This window comes from Oryctolagus cuniculus, chromosome 13 (genome assembly GCF_964237555.1).
Source record: "Oryctolagus cuniculus chromosome 13, mOryCun1.1, whole genome shotgun sequence".
NCBI classification, from domain to species: Eukaryota; Metazoa; Chordata; class Mammalia; order Lagomorpha; family Leporidae; genus Oryctolagus; species Oryctolagus cuniculus.
Genome location: NC_091444.1, coordinates 314,066 through 331,251, shown reverse-complemented (window position 1 = coordinate 331,251; position 17,186 = coordinate 314,066). Strand labels below are relative to the sequence as shown.

Below are 17,186 nucleotides of genomic sequence, written 5' to 3'. Positions count from 1 at the left end.
CTGGGTATCCAACCACCTTGGCTACAGGACCAAGCATACTCAGACACCTCCCTCTCCTGCTGTGCCTATTCCCAGGGCCTATTTTCCAGGGAGGTCCTAGAACTGCGGAAGGCTCGAGGGAGGAGGGGCAGAGAGACTCGCTGTGGAGAAGATGGGTCAAGAGTGTCCCAGGGTTTCTTGATACCAGCTTCCAGCAGCACAATCCAAGTGCCTTCTTGGGATTTCCAAGAAAGTCCTCTGGGCTTGGTTCCTACCCAGGCTGCCACGACACAGTGTGTGCAAGGCCCGTGAATGCTGTTCCCCGTGCCTGCAGGCTGTTACACTACATCTCCAAAAGCCTAAATGCTGGCTTGGAGCAAGGGGGTTGGACTGAGTGAGGCTGGAGACAGGTGCCTGCAGGGCCAGCCCTGCTACACACAGCTGAGTCTCCCCTGTGCAAGGCAACAGGGATCCAGAGCCTTCTTCTCCACCCCAGCATACAGATATAAATAGAACTAAAGTATCAGACCATTCAACAAAACGCTTGTATTCAACCGAACAGATCTGGCAACCCTCCCGCACTATTTCAGACTCCAGCATCCTAAGAACCATACTCAGTGATGCCTGGCTTGGCCAGCAGGTGGCAGCAGGGGGACAGCACCAGCTTCCTAAGACCTAGAACCAGCGATGCCCAGCTTGGCCAGGAGGTGGCAGCACCGAATGTGGACAGAGTCCTTCCTAGAACCCAACTCAGAAGCACGGAGCTGCCACGTTTCTGCACGAAATCTGGCTGGTGTGTGCACTGAGAGAATGTGTCTGGATTGCTCTCTCCAACCGGCTTCCCCCAACACTGCTACAGGCACCTGAGATGCAAGAGAGGGACTTGTAGGAGGGCTTCTGTGAGCCTTCGCTCTGCTCAGCCCCAGCTCCTGGGACCCCAGCCCCTCACCTGCAAATGCAGCAGCAGGACCAGGCATGGGCGATGGTGGTGATGATGCAGGCAGCTGGTTTCCCAGATGCTGTGCCTCTGTCACCTCATCTACAGGCTGTGTGGTGCACGGATGTGTGCAGTGGGTGCCCACGCCAGCTACAGCATCCGTGCAGCCCGGCCTCAGACCACCCTCAGTGCCCTTCCTGCCATTTCACCTCCACAGCAACTCAGGGAGTCTCCGGGCACCCATCATTAACAGAGGACGGGGGCTCGGAAAGACTGTTTGAAGGCAGGGGGAGGGTGGTTCTGCTGTAGGCAGGCAACAGGGTAAAACTGGTCAGGTCTGTGAGCTGGAAGACCATGCCTGCACCATGCCCCTGTGACCTCATGCCCCTACCTGACCACACCTGTGTGCCCACCTGCCAATCAGACTGGCTAACCACTCCCCTTGTGAAGTGGGTTAAAGGCCTGGGACATGGTGGGCCCAGCCCTTCTTCCTTCTTCCCTGGACCCTTGCTGCCCCTGCACCTCTGGGGTGTGTGGCCTTCGGACCACCCGCCCCAGGTTGCCTGGCCTGCGAGCTCCTCCCCGTGGCTGGCTCCTGGTGCTCGGTGTGAATCCAGAGTTCCTTCTCTCTTAGAAGAGCCCTCACTCTCCTATGTGTTTCTCTCATTGAATAAAAAGCTTAAAACTTGTGCTGCCTCACTTATTTGCGCCAGTATTCAGAATTCTTCTCTGAATATTAGGCAAGAACAAACAATGCTTATTTAATATTGCAGCATGAATGGCACCACGTACTCCGCTATTAGTTCCCACACAACTGCATCTCCATTGGCCTATGTGTCACCGCCCAGGAGGCTCCACAGCCCAGGGGCTGAACTGGTCTAGGCCCAGAGGCCTGGACGGGGCCTGACCAGATGGTGGGGCTGTGGGTGGAGCAGGCCTTCACCTGCTCACTCACAAAGGTTACTCAGAGAGACACCAGGGATGGCTCTCAGCACTGGGGTGCAGGGCACAGGAGCAGGGTTACAGGCCCCAGTGGCACTGACACTCTCCCAGGGCACAGAAACAAGAGCCCAGGCCACTCAGACTGAGCAAGGGGCGTGTCATGGAAGCCACAGTCTGAATGGCAGGAATGACCCCACCTGCTCAGATCCGAGGAGACAGGATCCTGGCAGGAGCAGCCAGGCAGAGACAAACGCAGGCATGGGCCTGGCCTCAACCAAGGCCAGGGGCAGGAGTGCAGGGAACAGACCAGGCCTGGGAGTCAGGAAAGGGCCAGGGACGCAGGGCTTAGACAGTCCTGGATGGGGTGTATACCACTGTCAGGGCACAGGAAGCCAGGCGTTTCCAACACTGCCCCTGTCTGTCGGGACTGGTGTTGTGGCCCAGCGGGTTCAGCCAACTGCACACCGGCTCCCATGTCTGACTGCTGGTTCAAATCACAGTTGCTGTTTCCGATCCACTGCCTGGGAAGCAGCAGCGATGACTCAAGTACCTGGGTGCCTGCCACTCACGTGGGAGACCCAGAGGGAGTTCCTGGATCTAGGCTGCAGCCTGGAGTGAACCAGTGAGTGGAAAATCTCTCTGCCTCTCCCTCTCGCTCTGTTGCTCTGCCTTTCAAATAAAGATGGATGAACGGATAGATAAATCAATCATTTTAAACATCACTGTCTGCTATGTAAAGTGGGCGCATTCCCTGGCAGAAGGAACACGAGGAGGGAGGCCAGCCAAGAGGCCGCGGCTGGGGCCAAGTGACAGAGGCTGGGCGACACTGGTGGCAGTGAGGGCAGAGAAGTCTTTGGCTTGGGGAACACTTGGGAGGTGGTGTAGACGGCCCATGGCAGACTAAAAGTGAGGAATGGGAGGAGTAAAGGACAAAGAGAAAATGCGGGCAGGCTGGACAGGGATGGGGATCAGCGTCTTGTTCCAGCCATGTGCAGTCTGGAAGCGGATCAGACAATGGGACACAAGCACCCAGGAAGTGCTGGGCAACAGAGCTGCTGTCCCAGGAAATCTCCATGTGGGATCCACCTCTGCCCAGGGCAGGAACACAAGCCACCTGTACCGAGGCACACGAGCCACCTGTACCCAGGGACACCAGATACCTGCACCCAGGCACACAGCCACCTGTACCCAGGCACACAGCCACCTGTACCCAGGGACACCAGATAACTGCACCCAGGGAAGTGAGCCACCTGTACCCAGGGAAGTGAGCCACCTGCACCCAGGCACACAGCCACCTGTACCCAGGGAAGTGAGCCACCTGTACCCAGGGACACAGCCACCTGTACCCAGGGAAGTGAGCCACCTGTACCCAGGGAAGTGAGACACCTGCACCCAGAGACACCAGACACCTGCACCCAGGCACACAGCCACCTGTACCCAGGCACACAGCCACCTGCACCCAGGCACACAGCCACCTGTACCCAGGGAAGTGAGCCACTTGTACCCAGGCACACAGCCACCTGTACCCAGGGAAGTGAGCCACTTGTACCCAGGCACACAGCCACCTGCACCCAGGGACACAGCCACCTGTACCCAGGGAAGTGAGCCACCTGTACCCAGGGACACCAGATACCTGTACCCAGGCACACAGCCACCTGCACCCAGGGAAGTGAGCCACTTGTACCCAGGGACACAGCCACCTGTACCCAGGGACACGAGCCACCTGTACCCAGGGAAGTGAGCCACCTGCACCCAGAGACACCAGATACCTGCACCCAGGCACACAGCCACCTGCACCCAGGCACACAGCCACCTGTACCCAGGTACACGAGCCACCTGTACCCAGGCACATAGTCACCTGCACCCAGGGACTCTGGTCTGAGAAGAACCCTGGATCACGGACGTTTGCAGGACCTACTCTAGTCTGTGTGACCTACCAAAGTGGTCAACATTAACACCCTAACCACACAGGTGGAGACACCCACCCTTGGTCCTACCCACACAGTTCTTCAGTCCTGCATGAACAGGGTATGCACTGGGTTCCCATCCTGTGCCAGTGCTGGTCACCATGGGGACATGCAGGTGGGCAGGAGTGGTGCCAGGCAAGCACAGACCATTCAGCCAGAGGACCTGGTGTGAGCCCTCACTGGCCCCATGACACTGGCCAGTGACTTCCCCCTGTCAAGACTTGGTGTCCAAAGTGTGAGTGTTGTTTGTCTTATACTGCAAACACCAAAGAGGGTCTGCTGTGTGCAGAGTGGGTGCTGAGCGATGCAGGCACAGCGGGCTCACACAGCCTGCCCTGCACAGGCTCTGGGGTCACGTGTGTCACAGGCAGTTATGGCCCTGGAAACACCACTGCCCTCTTGACGGAGTCCACCAGCCCACACAGACCTCGTGTCACACACACCTGCCCTCCTGCAAATCCAATGTTGCTGCCACTCTTCAGAGGGCCCACGGGCCCAGAGGGCATCGAGCACCAGCACAGACACGCAGCTCTGGCCCTTACCACTCACACAGGGTTTGAACCAGCACCCCTCTAACTGTGGGGCTCAGTTTTCTCTCCCGGAAAGCAGGCAAAGCAATAGCTTGTGCCTGGGGTGGATGCCGGGGGTAGGGGAGACAGAAGCATTTTGTAGCTGGAGGCACGGTTCCTGCCCATGTGCTGAAGTTCCAGGCCTCAGCACATGGACACAGTTGGTCATAACCAGGAGCCCTCCTAACGCACGCTGGGCCTGAGTCCATGTCCTGTCACTACAGCGACATGCCTGAGGTTGGGCTCACAGTGTTGGAGGCCAAGTCCAAGGCCTCATCTGCTCAGCCTCCAGGGAGGGAAGTAGCTTATCAGGGGACGGCAGAGCAAGGTCCTGTGGGGGCCACCTCCACCTCCTCTCAGCCCGGTAACTCCCTACACCCCCCGGGCCCACCTCTCCCAACACTGCTTCACCAGCGCTCTGGGGATGCCACCACACCCCTCTAAACGGTTCCTTGGGGAAATCCCTGTGCACAAGAAAGGCTGCAGTGCGTGAGCCTGGTGTAGCACTTCCCAGGGAGACCCTGGCCATGCACCGAAGCCTCACCCTGCACACGTCCTGGCCAGAGGCAAAGAGACAGGTACCCTGGTTGTCTCTAGTCTGCTTCACACATCATCAGTCTGGAGTGGGTGCGAGGGGGCAAGATTTGCACAGTGGGTGGTGGACAGGCCTGGGAGGGGCGGGGAAAGGAAGGTCCAGCAAGGAGCCTCCCTGAGTTCACAGTCCTAGGGCATCCAGCAGGGTCGTGGCTGCAGGACCTGAATCAGGATAGGCTGGAAGGCAGGACACACAGGGTCTCTGGGAGCCCAGCAGGGCAGAGACAAACGCACCGCCCTCCACCAAGGTTGCCACAGCTACAAAGCCACAGGTCCCAGCTGCTCAGCTCCTGGAATGGACATCACCTCTGCTCAGTGTCCTTCCTTCAGAAGCGACTTCCTGGGAGCCAGGCCACACACCGGTGCTCGTCGGACCCTGAGGATGGCAGAGAGTCCCCGCTCTCGGGCCTCTGTGTATCAGGGATACCAGGTGAAGAGGCAGATGTGGCCGGGGCTGGTGGATGAAGGCTGAGCAGAGATGGGGATGAAGTGGGAGGAGCTGAGCAGGGCTCTGAGCCGCAGGGTCCTGGCCCTGGACCGGGCAAGAAGCCATGAGATAAAGCCATGCATACCTGTGACCCACCAGGGGCTGCAGCCCAGAATGGAGGAGCGAGAGCCACAGGGCCCTGCAGGCTGGGCCCTGCTGAGACACGCAAAGCCACTGGGGCAGTCAGCAGAGGCCAGACACAGAAAGTGCTTGTGAACCAAAGGGGAAAGGGAGAGAGGGAACCTTCAACTGCAGGGGTCTGGGTATGCAGGCGGCTAAGGGAGCTGCCTGTGTCCTGGCCACACAGCCCAAGCAGGGCCAGCACCACTCACAACACTATTCCTGGGACAGGAACCCGTATCTGCGGAAGCCTAGGAGAGGGCCAGGCATCAAGTCAACACGTCTTGTTTATGCCGCAAGAGTGACAACTACAGGGCTGTGGAAGGAGGGGAGGCGCCATGGACACAGGTATACAGTGCTGACCAAAAGCCTGGGGCAGGACGATAGCACTGGGGAGTAATGCTGGCCAGGGGAGCACAGGCCAAGCCTGAGAGAGGAAGGGGAGGGGCAGCGTGGGACCCCCAAGGCAGAACAAGGGCGAGGAGAGTCTCAAAAGAAGAAGGAGATGGAGTGGACTGGAGTGGACTGGAGTGGATTGGGGTGGGGTGCAGTGAGTGTGGTGAAGTGGGGTGGGGTGAGTGCAGTGAAGTGGGGTGGGGTGGAGTGAGTGCAGTGAGGTGGGGTGGGGTGGGGTGGGGTGGAGTGGGGTGGAGTGAGTGCGGTGAAGTGGGGTGGGGTGGGGTGGGGTGGGGTGGGGTAGGGTGGAGTGGAGTGGGGTGGAGTGAGTGCGGTGAAGTGGGGTGGGGTGGGGTGGGGTGGGGTGGGGTAGGGTGGAGTGGAGTGGGGTGGAGTGAGTGCGGTGAAGTGGGGTGGGGTGGGGTGGAGTGGAGTGGGGTGGAGTGAGTGCGGTGAAGTGGGGTGGGGTGGAGTGAGTGCAGTGAAGTGGGGTGGGGTGGAGTGGAGTGGGATGGAGTGGGGTGGGGTGGGGTGGGGTGGAGTGGGGTGGCGTGGGGTGGAGTGGGATGGGGTGGAGTGAGTGTGGTGAAGTGGGGTGGGGTGAGTGCAGTGAAGTGGGGTGGGGTGGAGTGAGTGCAGTGAGGTGGGGTGGGGTGGGGTGGGGTGGAGTGGGGTGGGGTGGGGTGGGATGGTGTGGAGTGGTGTGGGGTGGAGTGGAGTGGAGTGGAGTGGGGTGGGGTGGGGTGAGTGCAGTGAAGTGGGGTGGGGTGGGGTGGGGTGGGGTGGAGTGAGTGCAGTGGAGTGGAGTGGGGTGAGTGCAGTGAAGTGGAGTGGGGTGGGGTGGGGTGGGGTGGAGTGAGTGCAGTGAAGTGGGGTGGGGTGGGGTGGGGTGGGGTGGAGTGGAGTGGGGTGGGTGGGGTGGGGTGGGGTGGAGTGAGTGCAGTGAAGTGGGGTGGGGTGGGGTGGGGTGGGGTGGAGTGGAGTGGAGTGGAGTGGGGTGGGGTGGGGTGAGTGCAGTGAAGTGGGGTGGGGTGGGGTGGGGTGGGGTGGAGTGGAGTGGAGTGGGGTGGGTGGGGTGGGGTGGGGTGGGGTGGAGTGAGTGCAGTGAAGTGGGGTGGGGTGGAGTGGAGTGAAGTGGAGTGGGGTGGGGTGGGGTGGGGTGGAGTGAGTGCAGTGAAGTGGGGTGGGGTGGGGTGGGGTGGGGTGGAGTGGAGTGGAGTGGGGTGGGTGGGGTGGGGTGGGGTGGAGTGAGTGCAGTGAAGTGAGGTGGGGTGGGGTGGGGTGGGGTGGAGTGGAGTGGAGTGGAATGGGGTGGGGTGGGGTGAGTGCAGTGAAGTGGGGTGGGTGGGGTGGGGTGGAGTGGAGTGGAGTGGGGTGGGGTGGGGTGGAGGTGGGGTGGGGTGGAGTGGAGTGGGGTGGGGTGGGGTGGGTGGAGTGGAGTGGGGTGGGTGGGGTGGGGTGGGGTGGAGTGAGTGCAGTGAAGTGGGGTGGGTGGGGTGGGGTGGGGTGGAGTGGAGTGGGGTGGGGTGGGGTGGAGTGGAGTGGAGTGGAATGGGGTGGGGTGGGGTGAGTGCAGTGAAGTGGGGTGGGTGGGGTGGGGTGGGGTGGAGTGGGGTGGGGTGGGGTGGGGTGGAGTGGGGTGGGGTGGGGTGGAGTGGAGTGGAGTGGAATGGGGTGGGGTGGGGTGAGTGCAGTGAAGTGGGGTGGGTGGGGTGGGGTGGAGTGGAGTGGAGTGGGGTGAGTGTGGTGAAGTGGGGTGGGGTGGGGTGGGGTGGAGTGCTGCCCTGCCCAGAGCTGCGATCTGTGGAGACCAGAGCCTGAGGGGCTAAGTCCCAAGGGAGCGTGGGAGAAGTGATACAGAGGACAGATGTGGGACCCCAGACCCGCACGTGGACCTCAAGCCCAGAGCAGACAGTATGGGGCCCAGGGGCAGTCCACAACCACTAAGAGCACAGGCAAGGGCCCAAGTCACTGCTGTTCTCCTGGAGCAGGGAGCCAACAGTGTTGCAAGCTGCAGGTGGGCAGGAGCTGTCAAGGCTGAGAATCATGGGAAAGGCGTGTGAGGGAGGGGTTGGGCAGGCGGAGGATCCTGGACTAAGGGCTGCCCAAAGGTGAAGCACAAAGGGAAATGGGCGAGTGCTCTCAGCCAGAGCAGAGAAAAACAAAGACACAGATCAGAGGTGGACAAGGGGTGTGGGTGAGTGATGGACGGAGGTGGACACAGGGTGGGTGTAGTGATGGATGGAGGTGGACACGGGGTGAGTGCAGTGATGGACAGAGGTGGACACAGGGTGTGGGTGAGTGATGAATGGAGGTGGACATGGGGTGGGTGCAGTGATGGACGGAGGTGGACACAGGGTGTGGGTGAGTGATGGACGGAGGTGGACACAGGGTGGGTGCAGTGATGGATGGAGGTGGACACAGGGTGTGGGTGAGTGATGGACGGAGGTGGACACGGGGAGTGGGTGAGTGATGGATGGAGGTGGACACGGGGAGTGGGTGAGTGATGGATGGAGGTGGACACAGGGAGTGGGTGAGTGATGGGTGGAGGTGGACACAGGGAGTGGATGAGTGATGGATGGAGGTGGACACAGGGAGTGGATGAGTGATGGATGGAGGTGGACACAGGGAGTGGGTGAGTGATGGATGGAGGTGGACACAGGGAGTGGGTGAGTGATGGATGGAGGTGGACACAGGGAGTGGGTGAGTGATGAATTGAGGTGGACACGGGGAGTGGGTGAGTGATGCATGGAGGTGGACACAGGGAGTGGGTGAGTGATGGGTGGAGGTGGACACGGGGAGTGGGTGAGTGATGGATGGAGGTGGACACAGGGAGTGGGTAAGTGATGGGTGGAGGTGGACACGGGGAGTGGGTGCAGTGATAGATGGAGGTGGACACAGGGTGGGTGCAGTGATGGAATGAGATGGACACAGGGTGTGGGTGAGTGATGGACGGAGGTGGACACAGGGTGTGGGTGAGTGACGAATGGAGGTGGACACAGGGTGGGTGCAGTGATGGATGGAGGTGGACACAGGGTGTGGGTGAGTGATAGATGGAGGTGGACACAGGGTGTGGGTGAGTGATGAATGGAGGTGGACACAGGGAGTGGGTGAGTGATAGATGGAGGTGGACACAGGGTGTGGGTGAGTGATGAATGGAGGTGGACACAGGGTGGGTGCAGTGATGGATGGAGGTGGACACAGGGTGTGGGTGCAGTGATAGACGAAGGTGGACACAGGGAGTGGTGCAACGATGGGTGGAGGTGGACACAGGGTGTGGGTGAGTGATGGATTGAGGTGGACACGGGGTGGTTGCAGCGATGGACGGAGGTGGACACAGGATGTGGGTGAGTGATGGATGCAGGTGGACACAGGGTGGGTGAGTGATGGATGGAGGTGGACACAGGGTGTGGGTGAGTGATGGATTGAGGTGGACACGGGGTGGTTGCAGCGATGGACGGAGGTGGACACAGGATGTGGGTGAGTGATGGATGCAGGTGGACACGGGGAGTGGATGAGTGATGGACGGAGGTGGACACAGGGAGTGGATGAGTGATGGATGGAGGTGGAATAGGGTGTGCATACAGTGATGGATTGAGGTGGACACCGGGTGTGGGTGGTGCAATGATGGAGGTGGCCATGGGTTGTTGGTGCAGTGATGGACGAAGGTGGACACAGGGATGGCTGTGTTAATGGTGCTGGTGGTGGACATAAGGGTGTGGCTGCACACCCATCAGCAGCATGGGGTCGTGCTCTCCACTGAGAGGCAGGTCCCAGGGAGAAGAAGCAGTGGGTGTCGGGGCTGTGCTGATAATGGAGCTGACTCCACACACACCGAAGTCAGGGTATGGAGTGAGGTGGCTGCAGAGCAGACCCAACTGTGGCACCAAAGCCCTAGGGGGAAGCGTTTGTGGGGTGAGGGCCAGCTGGGAACAGAGGCAGCAGCATCCCTGTCTCCATCATTTCCCATTCTCTCCTCCCAGCACCCAAGGTAGCTCCTAGTCTCGTGGCTCTGTTCCAACTCCCCTGAGGTGTGGCCACCAGCTTCCGTGTGGCCACTGAGTGTTGCCTTCCCCCCCCCCCATACCTTATTTGAGGTCAGCAACCCCTGCACAAGTACTGCCTTCCCATCTGGACACAACCTCTGCTGAGGCATCCATGTCCCCAGTGCTCTCGGCCCCCGGCCCGCCTCCTGACTCCTCCACTGTCTGCCACCACTGCTCTCCTAGGGGTCGACCTCCCCACAGCCACTGGGAGCCTTTCCTGTCACCCCTTCCCCTGGACCTACCCCCGGGAAAGCAGCCTCTTGACCACCCCCACTACCACTGCAGGGAGTGCCTGGTTGCAGTCCGAGTCCTCTATAAGCCCATGTCAGCCTGTGACAGGTGTGCACGTGGCATGCACACTGCGGGTCAGGTGCAGCCAGCCTTCCAAGAGTGCAGGAATTGTAGGGTTAGGCCGTGGCCATGCTGAGGGACAGGACTTGCCTCTCGCTGCCCCAAGTTCTCTTAGGAAGATGAGACAGGGACACAGAGGTGGGAGCTGGCAGGACGCGATGGCGTCCCTCCCGAAGCTCCTTTCCCAAATACAGACAGAGGGGACTCAGCACTCAATCGAGGTCTAGGCCTCTCCTCCCCTGGGCACTGTCCTCACACCTCAGTGGGCAGCTGAGACCAGCTCTGAGCAGCTGTAACTGCCCAGTGACACCACATCAGAACCAGAGAGCCCTGACCACAACCACACAGCTGCCATCACCACAGCCTAGGAAAGTCTGCTTCACTCCCCTGTGCCTCATGTGCTAAATGCCAACCTCACAGCTATGACGAGGAAGGGCCTAGAACACGCCGGGCACTTCAGGAGAGCCAGGTGCCCACACCACGGTGCCAAGAGACCAACGCCCTGAGGCTCACCGAGTCCGGACTCAGCTGGCTACCCTCTGCTGGGCTCACTGGATGAATGAATGAAAGAACAAATGAACCAACAAACTTCACCATCCACAGAAAATAGCGACCAGCTAAAGGAGCCCATCCACACCCCCAAGAGACCACTTGAACTAGAAGGTAAATTCCACTATGACCACCACCACCGAAGCCCGGATAACACGGAACTTGACACCCGAGGGTGAGGAAAGACCAACAGACAAGGATGTATGATATGCAGAACAGCATGGGCACTAACAGCCTTGGCCTGGAGCTCCCTCCAGGCAGGAGCTACAGAACCGAAACACCTCTGTCCCACACAAAAGGGCGGAGATGATGCCAGGGCGGCCACAGATCCTGGTGGAGGGGGCTCTCCCCACAGTGCCATGCCCCATGCAAGGGTGGCCCAGGGGCACTGGCAGCGAAGGGGAGGCACGCAGATACTGGGGTGCGCGGCGCAGCGGTACTCACTCCCACTCCTTGCGGCGGGCCTGCGGGGTACTCTGCATCTTGTGTGCCTCATGGGCCTTGATGATGTCACGCTGTTCGATGAGACCCCCACGCCGGCGCCTCATGACCTCAGGGCTCACCGGGAGGAAGGGGCTGGAGCCAGCCTCCAGGGCGGCCAAGCCGGGGCCCTCGCCCTCCTGCCCCTCGTCCATGCACTGCCAGGCCGCGCCCCCAGGCAGAGCCAGTGCATTGCACACAGCCCCCAACTCAGGGCTCCCGCCCGCAGAGGCCAGGCAGTGGGTGGGCGTGGGCCGCCTGTGGCCGGGACTCAGTCCATGCATCTCGGGCACCATCCCAGGACATCGCTCTGCCAGGAGGGAGACAGAAAAAAGAAAGAGGTTAATGGCATCCTCCTCTAGTGCCAGGCCTCTGGGCGCAGGGCTGTGTCCAGGCCCAGCCCAGCCACTGCATTCAGCAGATGCTCAATACATGATGCTGATTACCAGGAGCCACACTGTGGACCAGGCTGGGTGCCAGGCACTGGTGTCTGGAGTGTAACAAAGTGGACCCAATTCTTGCCCTCGTGACCCTCACTGTGCAGTGCAACAGAGGCTAAGAAATACTACTGCAGAACCTACAGCTTAGGAGGGGCTGTGTCCCCACAAATTCCTAGTAAGTGGGAAACATTTAATTAGAAAGTGTATTGAACATACACTCCTCACCCCACAGCTCAGCAGCTCAGTACACTGTACAGTGAGGGACCCCAAGTCACACGGGACTGAGGGAGCTGCATGGTGCATGCACAGCAGGGCTCCCCCACACTGAGGCAGGTGTGCAGTGCACAGCAGGGCTCCCCCACACTGAGGCAGGTGTGCAGTGCACGCACAGCAGGGCTCCCCCACACTGAGGCAGGTGTGCAGTGCACAGCAGGGCTCCCCCACACTGAGGCAGGTGTGCAGTGCACGCACAGCAGGGCTCCCCCACACTGAGGCAGGTGTGCAGTGCACACACAGCAGGGCTCCCCCACACTGAGGAAGGTGTGCAGTGCACACACAGCAGGGCTCCCCCACACTGAGGCAGGTGTGCAGTGCACACACAGCAGGGCTCCCCCACACTGAGGCAGGTGTGCAGTGCACAGCAGGGCTCCCCCACACTGAGGCAGGTGTGCAGTGCACACACAGCAGGGCTCCCCCACACTGAGGCAGGTGTGCAGTGCACAGCAGGGCTCCCCCACACTGAGGCAGGTGTGCAGTGCACACACAGCAGGGCTCCCCCACACTGAGGCAGGTGTGCAGTGCACACACAGCAGGGCTCCCCCACACTGAGGCAGGTGTGCAGTGCACAGCAGGGCTCCCCCACACTGAGGCAGGTGTGCAGTGCACACACAGCAGGGCTCCCCCACACTGAGGCAGGTGTGCAGTGCACAGCAGGGCTCCCCCACACTGAGGCAGGTGTGCAGTGCACACACAGCAGGGCTCCCCCACACTGAGGCAGGTGTGCAGTGCACGCACAGCAGGGCTCCCCCACACTGAGGCAGGTGTGCAGTGCACAGCAGGGCTCCCCCACACTGAGGCAGGTGTGCAGTGCACACACAGCAGGGCTCCCCCGGGCTGAGGAAGGTGTGCAGTGCACACACAGCAGGGCTCCCCCACACTGAGGCAGGTGTGCAGTGCACACACAGCAGGGCTCCCCCACACTGAGGCAGGTGTGCAGTGCACACACAGCAGGGCTCCCCCACACTGAGGCAGGTGTGCAGTGCACACACAGTAGGTGTCCCCTGTGATACAAGCAGGCAGATAAGATAAAACTGATGAGATTAGTGAGCTGGAGACCACACCTTCACCCTGCCCCCGTGTGCTCTCATGCCCCTACCTGACCTCACTTGTATGCCCACCTGCCAATCAGACTATGGAACCACGCCCCTTTGGAGGTGAATAAAAGGCCTGGAGCATGGTGGGTCGCCCCTTGTTGTCCCGCTCCTTTGGGCCTGTGGCCTTGCTCTGCCTCTGCTGTCCTGCCCACGCTACGCTGCCTGTGGCTGCTTCTCATTGCACGCCCTGCTCCATGTGGCTCCCGGCCTGCTCTCTGCCTGGTGTGGACCCAGCTAGGGCTTCTAGACTTCTCTCTCCCCTAATAAAGCCCTCATTTCCTGTGTATTTCTCTCACTGAATAAATGCTAACACCTACCATGTCACCTGGTTTATTCAAGCTGATATCCAGAATTCCGACCTGAGTAGACAGCAAGGACCCTCAAGATATTAATACTGAAACTATTAATGAGCTCGTTGATTTCACCTGGGCTGAGGAAGGCGTGCAGTGCGTGGCAGAGCAGGGGAACCCCCGTGACCCGGGGTGACGGAGCTGTGCTCACTGCCGCAGCCCGGCATCACAGGGAGACATCTCTTGTGTGTCCCTACCCAGGGAAAATATCTAAGCTGAAATTCAAAGAACAGCTTTCACTGAATGTGTCTGGCTTTTGCAACATGGCAAAGTCAAGCCTTCTAAGTGGAAGCCTTGTGAGGGGGGCCATCTGAGTCTGTCATGGCGATAAATGCTTCAGGCGCTGCTCCAACACAGCCCCAGACTCTGTCCCCTCATCCCCCACTTATCCATGCACAGCTGGTGGCCATTCTTCCCGTCTGCCCACCCTCTCTGCCACCTCGACCCCCATAAGCCTCCCCCAGGGCCATCCAGAAGCTGGGCTCCTCCTGAGGGGTCAGGGCCAGGGCCCCTTCTTCCTTTTCTCACTTTGGCTGGACCCTGCTGGCTTCCCCAGGCCTTGTTCTCTTCCCTGTGCCTGGGGGCGTCATGCACCAGGTACTGCACCAGGAATGGGCACAGCAAGATGTGCTGGGATTGAGCAGGTCTCAGGGCCCCAGGGCTCCCGGGCAGCACTCCCCACCCTGTAGCCTGGGGTAAGCAGCACTTCCTGGGGGAAAGAGGGGAGGGCAGAAGACTGCAGGCAAGAGGAGAAGCAGGTGCCAGGAGGACACAGCAGGTGCTCCCACAGTGAGCCCGAGGGCTGGCCACGGCTCTGCCTGCTGTCTCCCTCCCTGCCAGGACTTCCCCCAGCCACACCCTGAGAGGCTAGCAGTGCACATGCGCCCCAGCCCCGAGAATTACCACTGCAAGCAGCCATTCTGCCAGTGTTTAGGGAGCCCTAGGGAGGCACCCCCAGATACCCAGCCTGCCTCCCCCCCCCATCAGAACTGTCAGTCAAGCTGCAAATCAGGAAAACAAAGAATGCAAAGTGGGAGGGAGTGTTAGTGACCCCAGATGAGGAAGCTGGGGGCAGGGAGGTCACACCACCCACAAAAGCCAGAGCAGGAGAGACATAGCCCTCAGGGGCCTCTCCTGCCCTGTTCACTGTGCAGGGGCAGGTGGGAAGGGTCAGACAGGTGACAGGACCATCTCAGCATCTGTGGGTGAGCAGCAGGCATGAGGGAACAGGCAGGTGACAGGATGATAGGCATGGGGGGCCAGGTGGGTGACAGGATGACAGGCGTGGAGGGGTAGGTGGGTGACAGGATGACAGCATGGAGGGGCAGGTGGGTGACAGGATGAAAGGCATAGAGGGCCAGGTGGGTGACTGGATGACAGCATGGAGGGGCAGGTGGGTGACAGGATGACAGGCGTGGAAGGGCAGGTGGGTGACAGGATGACAGGCGTGGAAGGGCAGGTGGGTGACAGGATGACAGGCATGGGGGGCCAGATGGGTGACAGGATGATGGGTATGGGGGGCCAGGATGGTAACAGGATGACAGGCATGGGGGGCCAGATGGGTGACAGGATGACAGGCATGGGGGGCCAGGATGGTAACAGGATGACAGACATGGGGGGCCAGATAGGTGACAGGATGACAGCATGGAGGGGCAGGTGGGTGACAGGATGACAGGTGTGGGGGGCCAGATGGGTGACAGGATGACAGGCGTGGAAGGGCAGGTGGGTGACAGGATGATGGGTATGGGGGGCCAGGATGGTAACAGGATGACAGGTGTGGGGGGCTAGGTGGGTGACAGGATGACAGGTATGAGGGGACAGGTGGGTGATAGGATGACAGGCATGGGGGGCCAGGATGGTAACAGGATGACAGGCATGGGGGGCCAGATAGGTGACAGGATGACAGCATGGAGGGGCAGGTGGGTGACAGGATGACAGGTGTGGGGGGCCAGATGGGTGACAGGATGACAGCATGGAGGGGCAGGTGGGTGACAGGATGACAGGTGTGGGGGGCCAGATGGGTGACAGGATGACAGGCGTGGAAGGGCAGGTGGGTGACAGGATGATGGGTATGGGGGGCCAGGATGGTAACAGGATGACAGGTGTGGGGGGCTAGGTGGGTGACAGGATGACAGGTATGAGGGGACAGGTGGGTGATAGGATGACAGGCGTGGGGGGCCAGGATGGTAACAGGATGACAGGCGTTGGGGGGCCAGATGGGTGACAGGATGACAGGTATGGGGGGACAGGTGGGTGACAGGATGACAAGCACAGAAGGCCAGGTGGGTGACAGGATGACAGCATGGAGGGGCAAGTGGGTGACAGGATGACAGACATGGAGGGGCAGGTAGGTGACAGGATGACAGGTGTGGGGTGCCAGATGGGTGTAGGATGACAGCATGGAGGGGTAGGTGGGTGACAGGATGAAAGGCATAGAGGGCCAGGTGGGTGACTGGATGACAGGCGTGGGGGGCCAGATGGGTGACAGGATGACAGGCATGGAAGGGCTGGTGGGTGACAGGATGAAAGGCATGGAGGGGCAGGTGGGTGACAGGATGACAGGCGAGGGGGGCCAGGCGGGTGATAAAGTGACAAGTGTGGGGGGCCAGGTGGGTGGCAGGATGACAGGTATGGGAGTCCAGGTGGGTAACAAATGACAGGTATGGGGGTGCTGGGATGGTAACAGGATGACAGGCGTGGGGGCCAGGCAGGTGGCAGGCGTGGAGGACCAAGTAGGTAACAGGACCACCTCAGCATCCAGCAGTGAAGCCTGTAGCACAGCAGGGCCCCCAGCCTCCCCACCTCCTGCAGGGCAGGCCCAGGCATCTTTGGGGTCCTCCCTGCTCTGCCAGCTCCACACCCACACACTGGTCAGTGCTGGACACTTGGCCACTGCACCTGGGTCAGGGCAGCAGGGGGCTTGGGAAAGAGGAGAAGTGCCTTTCAGATGCTGCCAACAGTGGAGGTGCCTGGAAGGAGTGACTCACACTCCTCAGCTGTCATTCTGTCTCAACACCAGTTGATGGATTTTAAATTTATCCTCAGCCGACGATGTTTAAATGTCTCTGCCTCTGCACCACAACCACAGCCCTCCCCAGGATCAGCAGCTCCGCAGCCTCTTCGCCCCACGTCCCTGGGTACAAAGGCTCCTGGCCACCAGCACCCACCTGACCCAGGCTCCTCGCCTCTTCCCTGCCCCCTGCATCCCAGGTTTCTCTCCCCTCCGCCCCCCAGACACGTTGCCAGTTTGAGCCACGTCTTTGCCAAAATTACAACAGCAATAAAATAATGTGCACTGCAGAGCTCCGGCTTCTACAGAATCATTTCACGAATATCAAAACATGAAATTATCTCATCTTCCCTTCAGAATCCCTGTTAAACAACCCACTATTATTGATGTAAACATTCGGCAGGGACTCTGCCGCCCACACTCGCCCGGCAGGCCAGTCCCCAGGTCCGGCTCTGCTCTCCCCTCGAGTGCCTCACATCTCTCAGCCCCTGGGCGCCTCAGGATCCACACCCCCTGCTGGGTTCCACCACAGCAGGTGCCCATGAGGTCAGCAGGGCCATTTGCAAACATTCTGGGCTTCTTCCTCCTGAGACACG

The 17,186-nt window shown here is 60.3% G+C and overlaps 1 protein-coding gene across 11 annotated transcripts in view; it reads right to left on the bottom strand.

Annotated features, from left to right (window-relative positions):
• CACNA1E (calcium voltage-gated channel subunit alpha1 E) overlaps positions 1–17,186 on the bottom strand; it is a 366,950-nt gene that overhangs the window by 282,590 nt on the left and 67,174 nt on the right. For all 11 annotated transcript variants that reach the window (XR_011381220.1, XM_070054903.1, XM_070054898.1 and 8 more), the window contains exon 2: positions 11,382–11,727. Coding sequence is in view for 10 of the 11 variants with exons in the window: in XM_070054903.1 (XP_069911004.1) it covers positions 11,382–11,727 (346 nt within the window). In the remaining variant the exon portion in view is untranslated. The remainder of the gene's footprint in view (positions 1–11,381; positions 11,728–17,186) is intronic.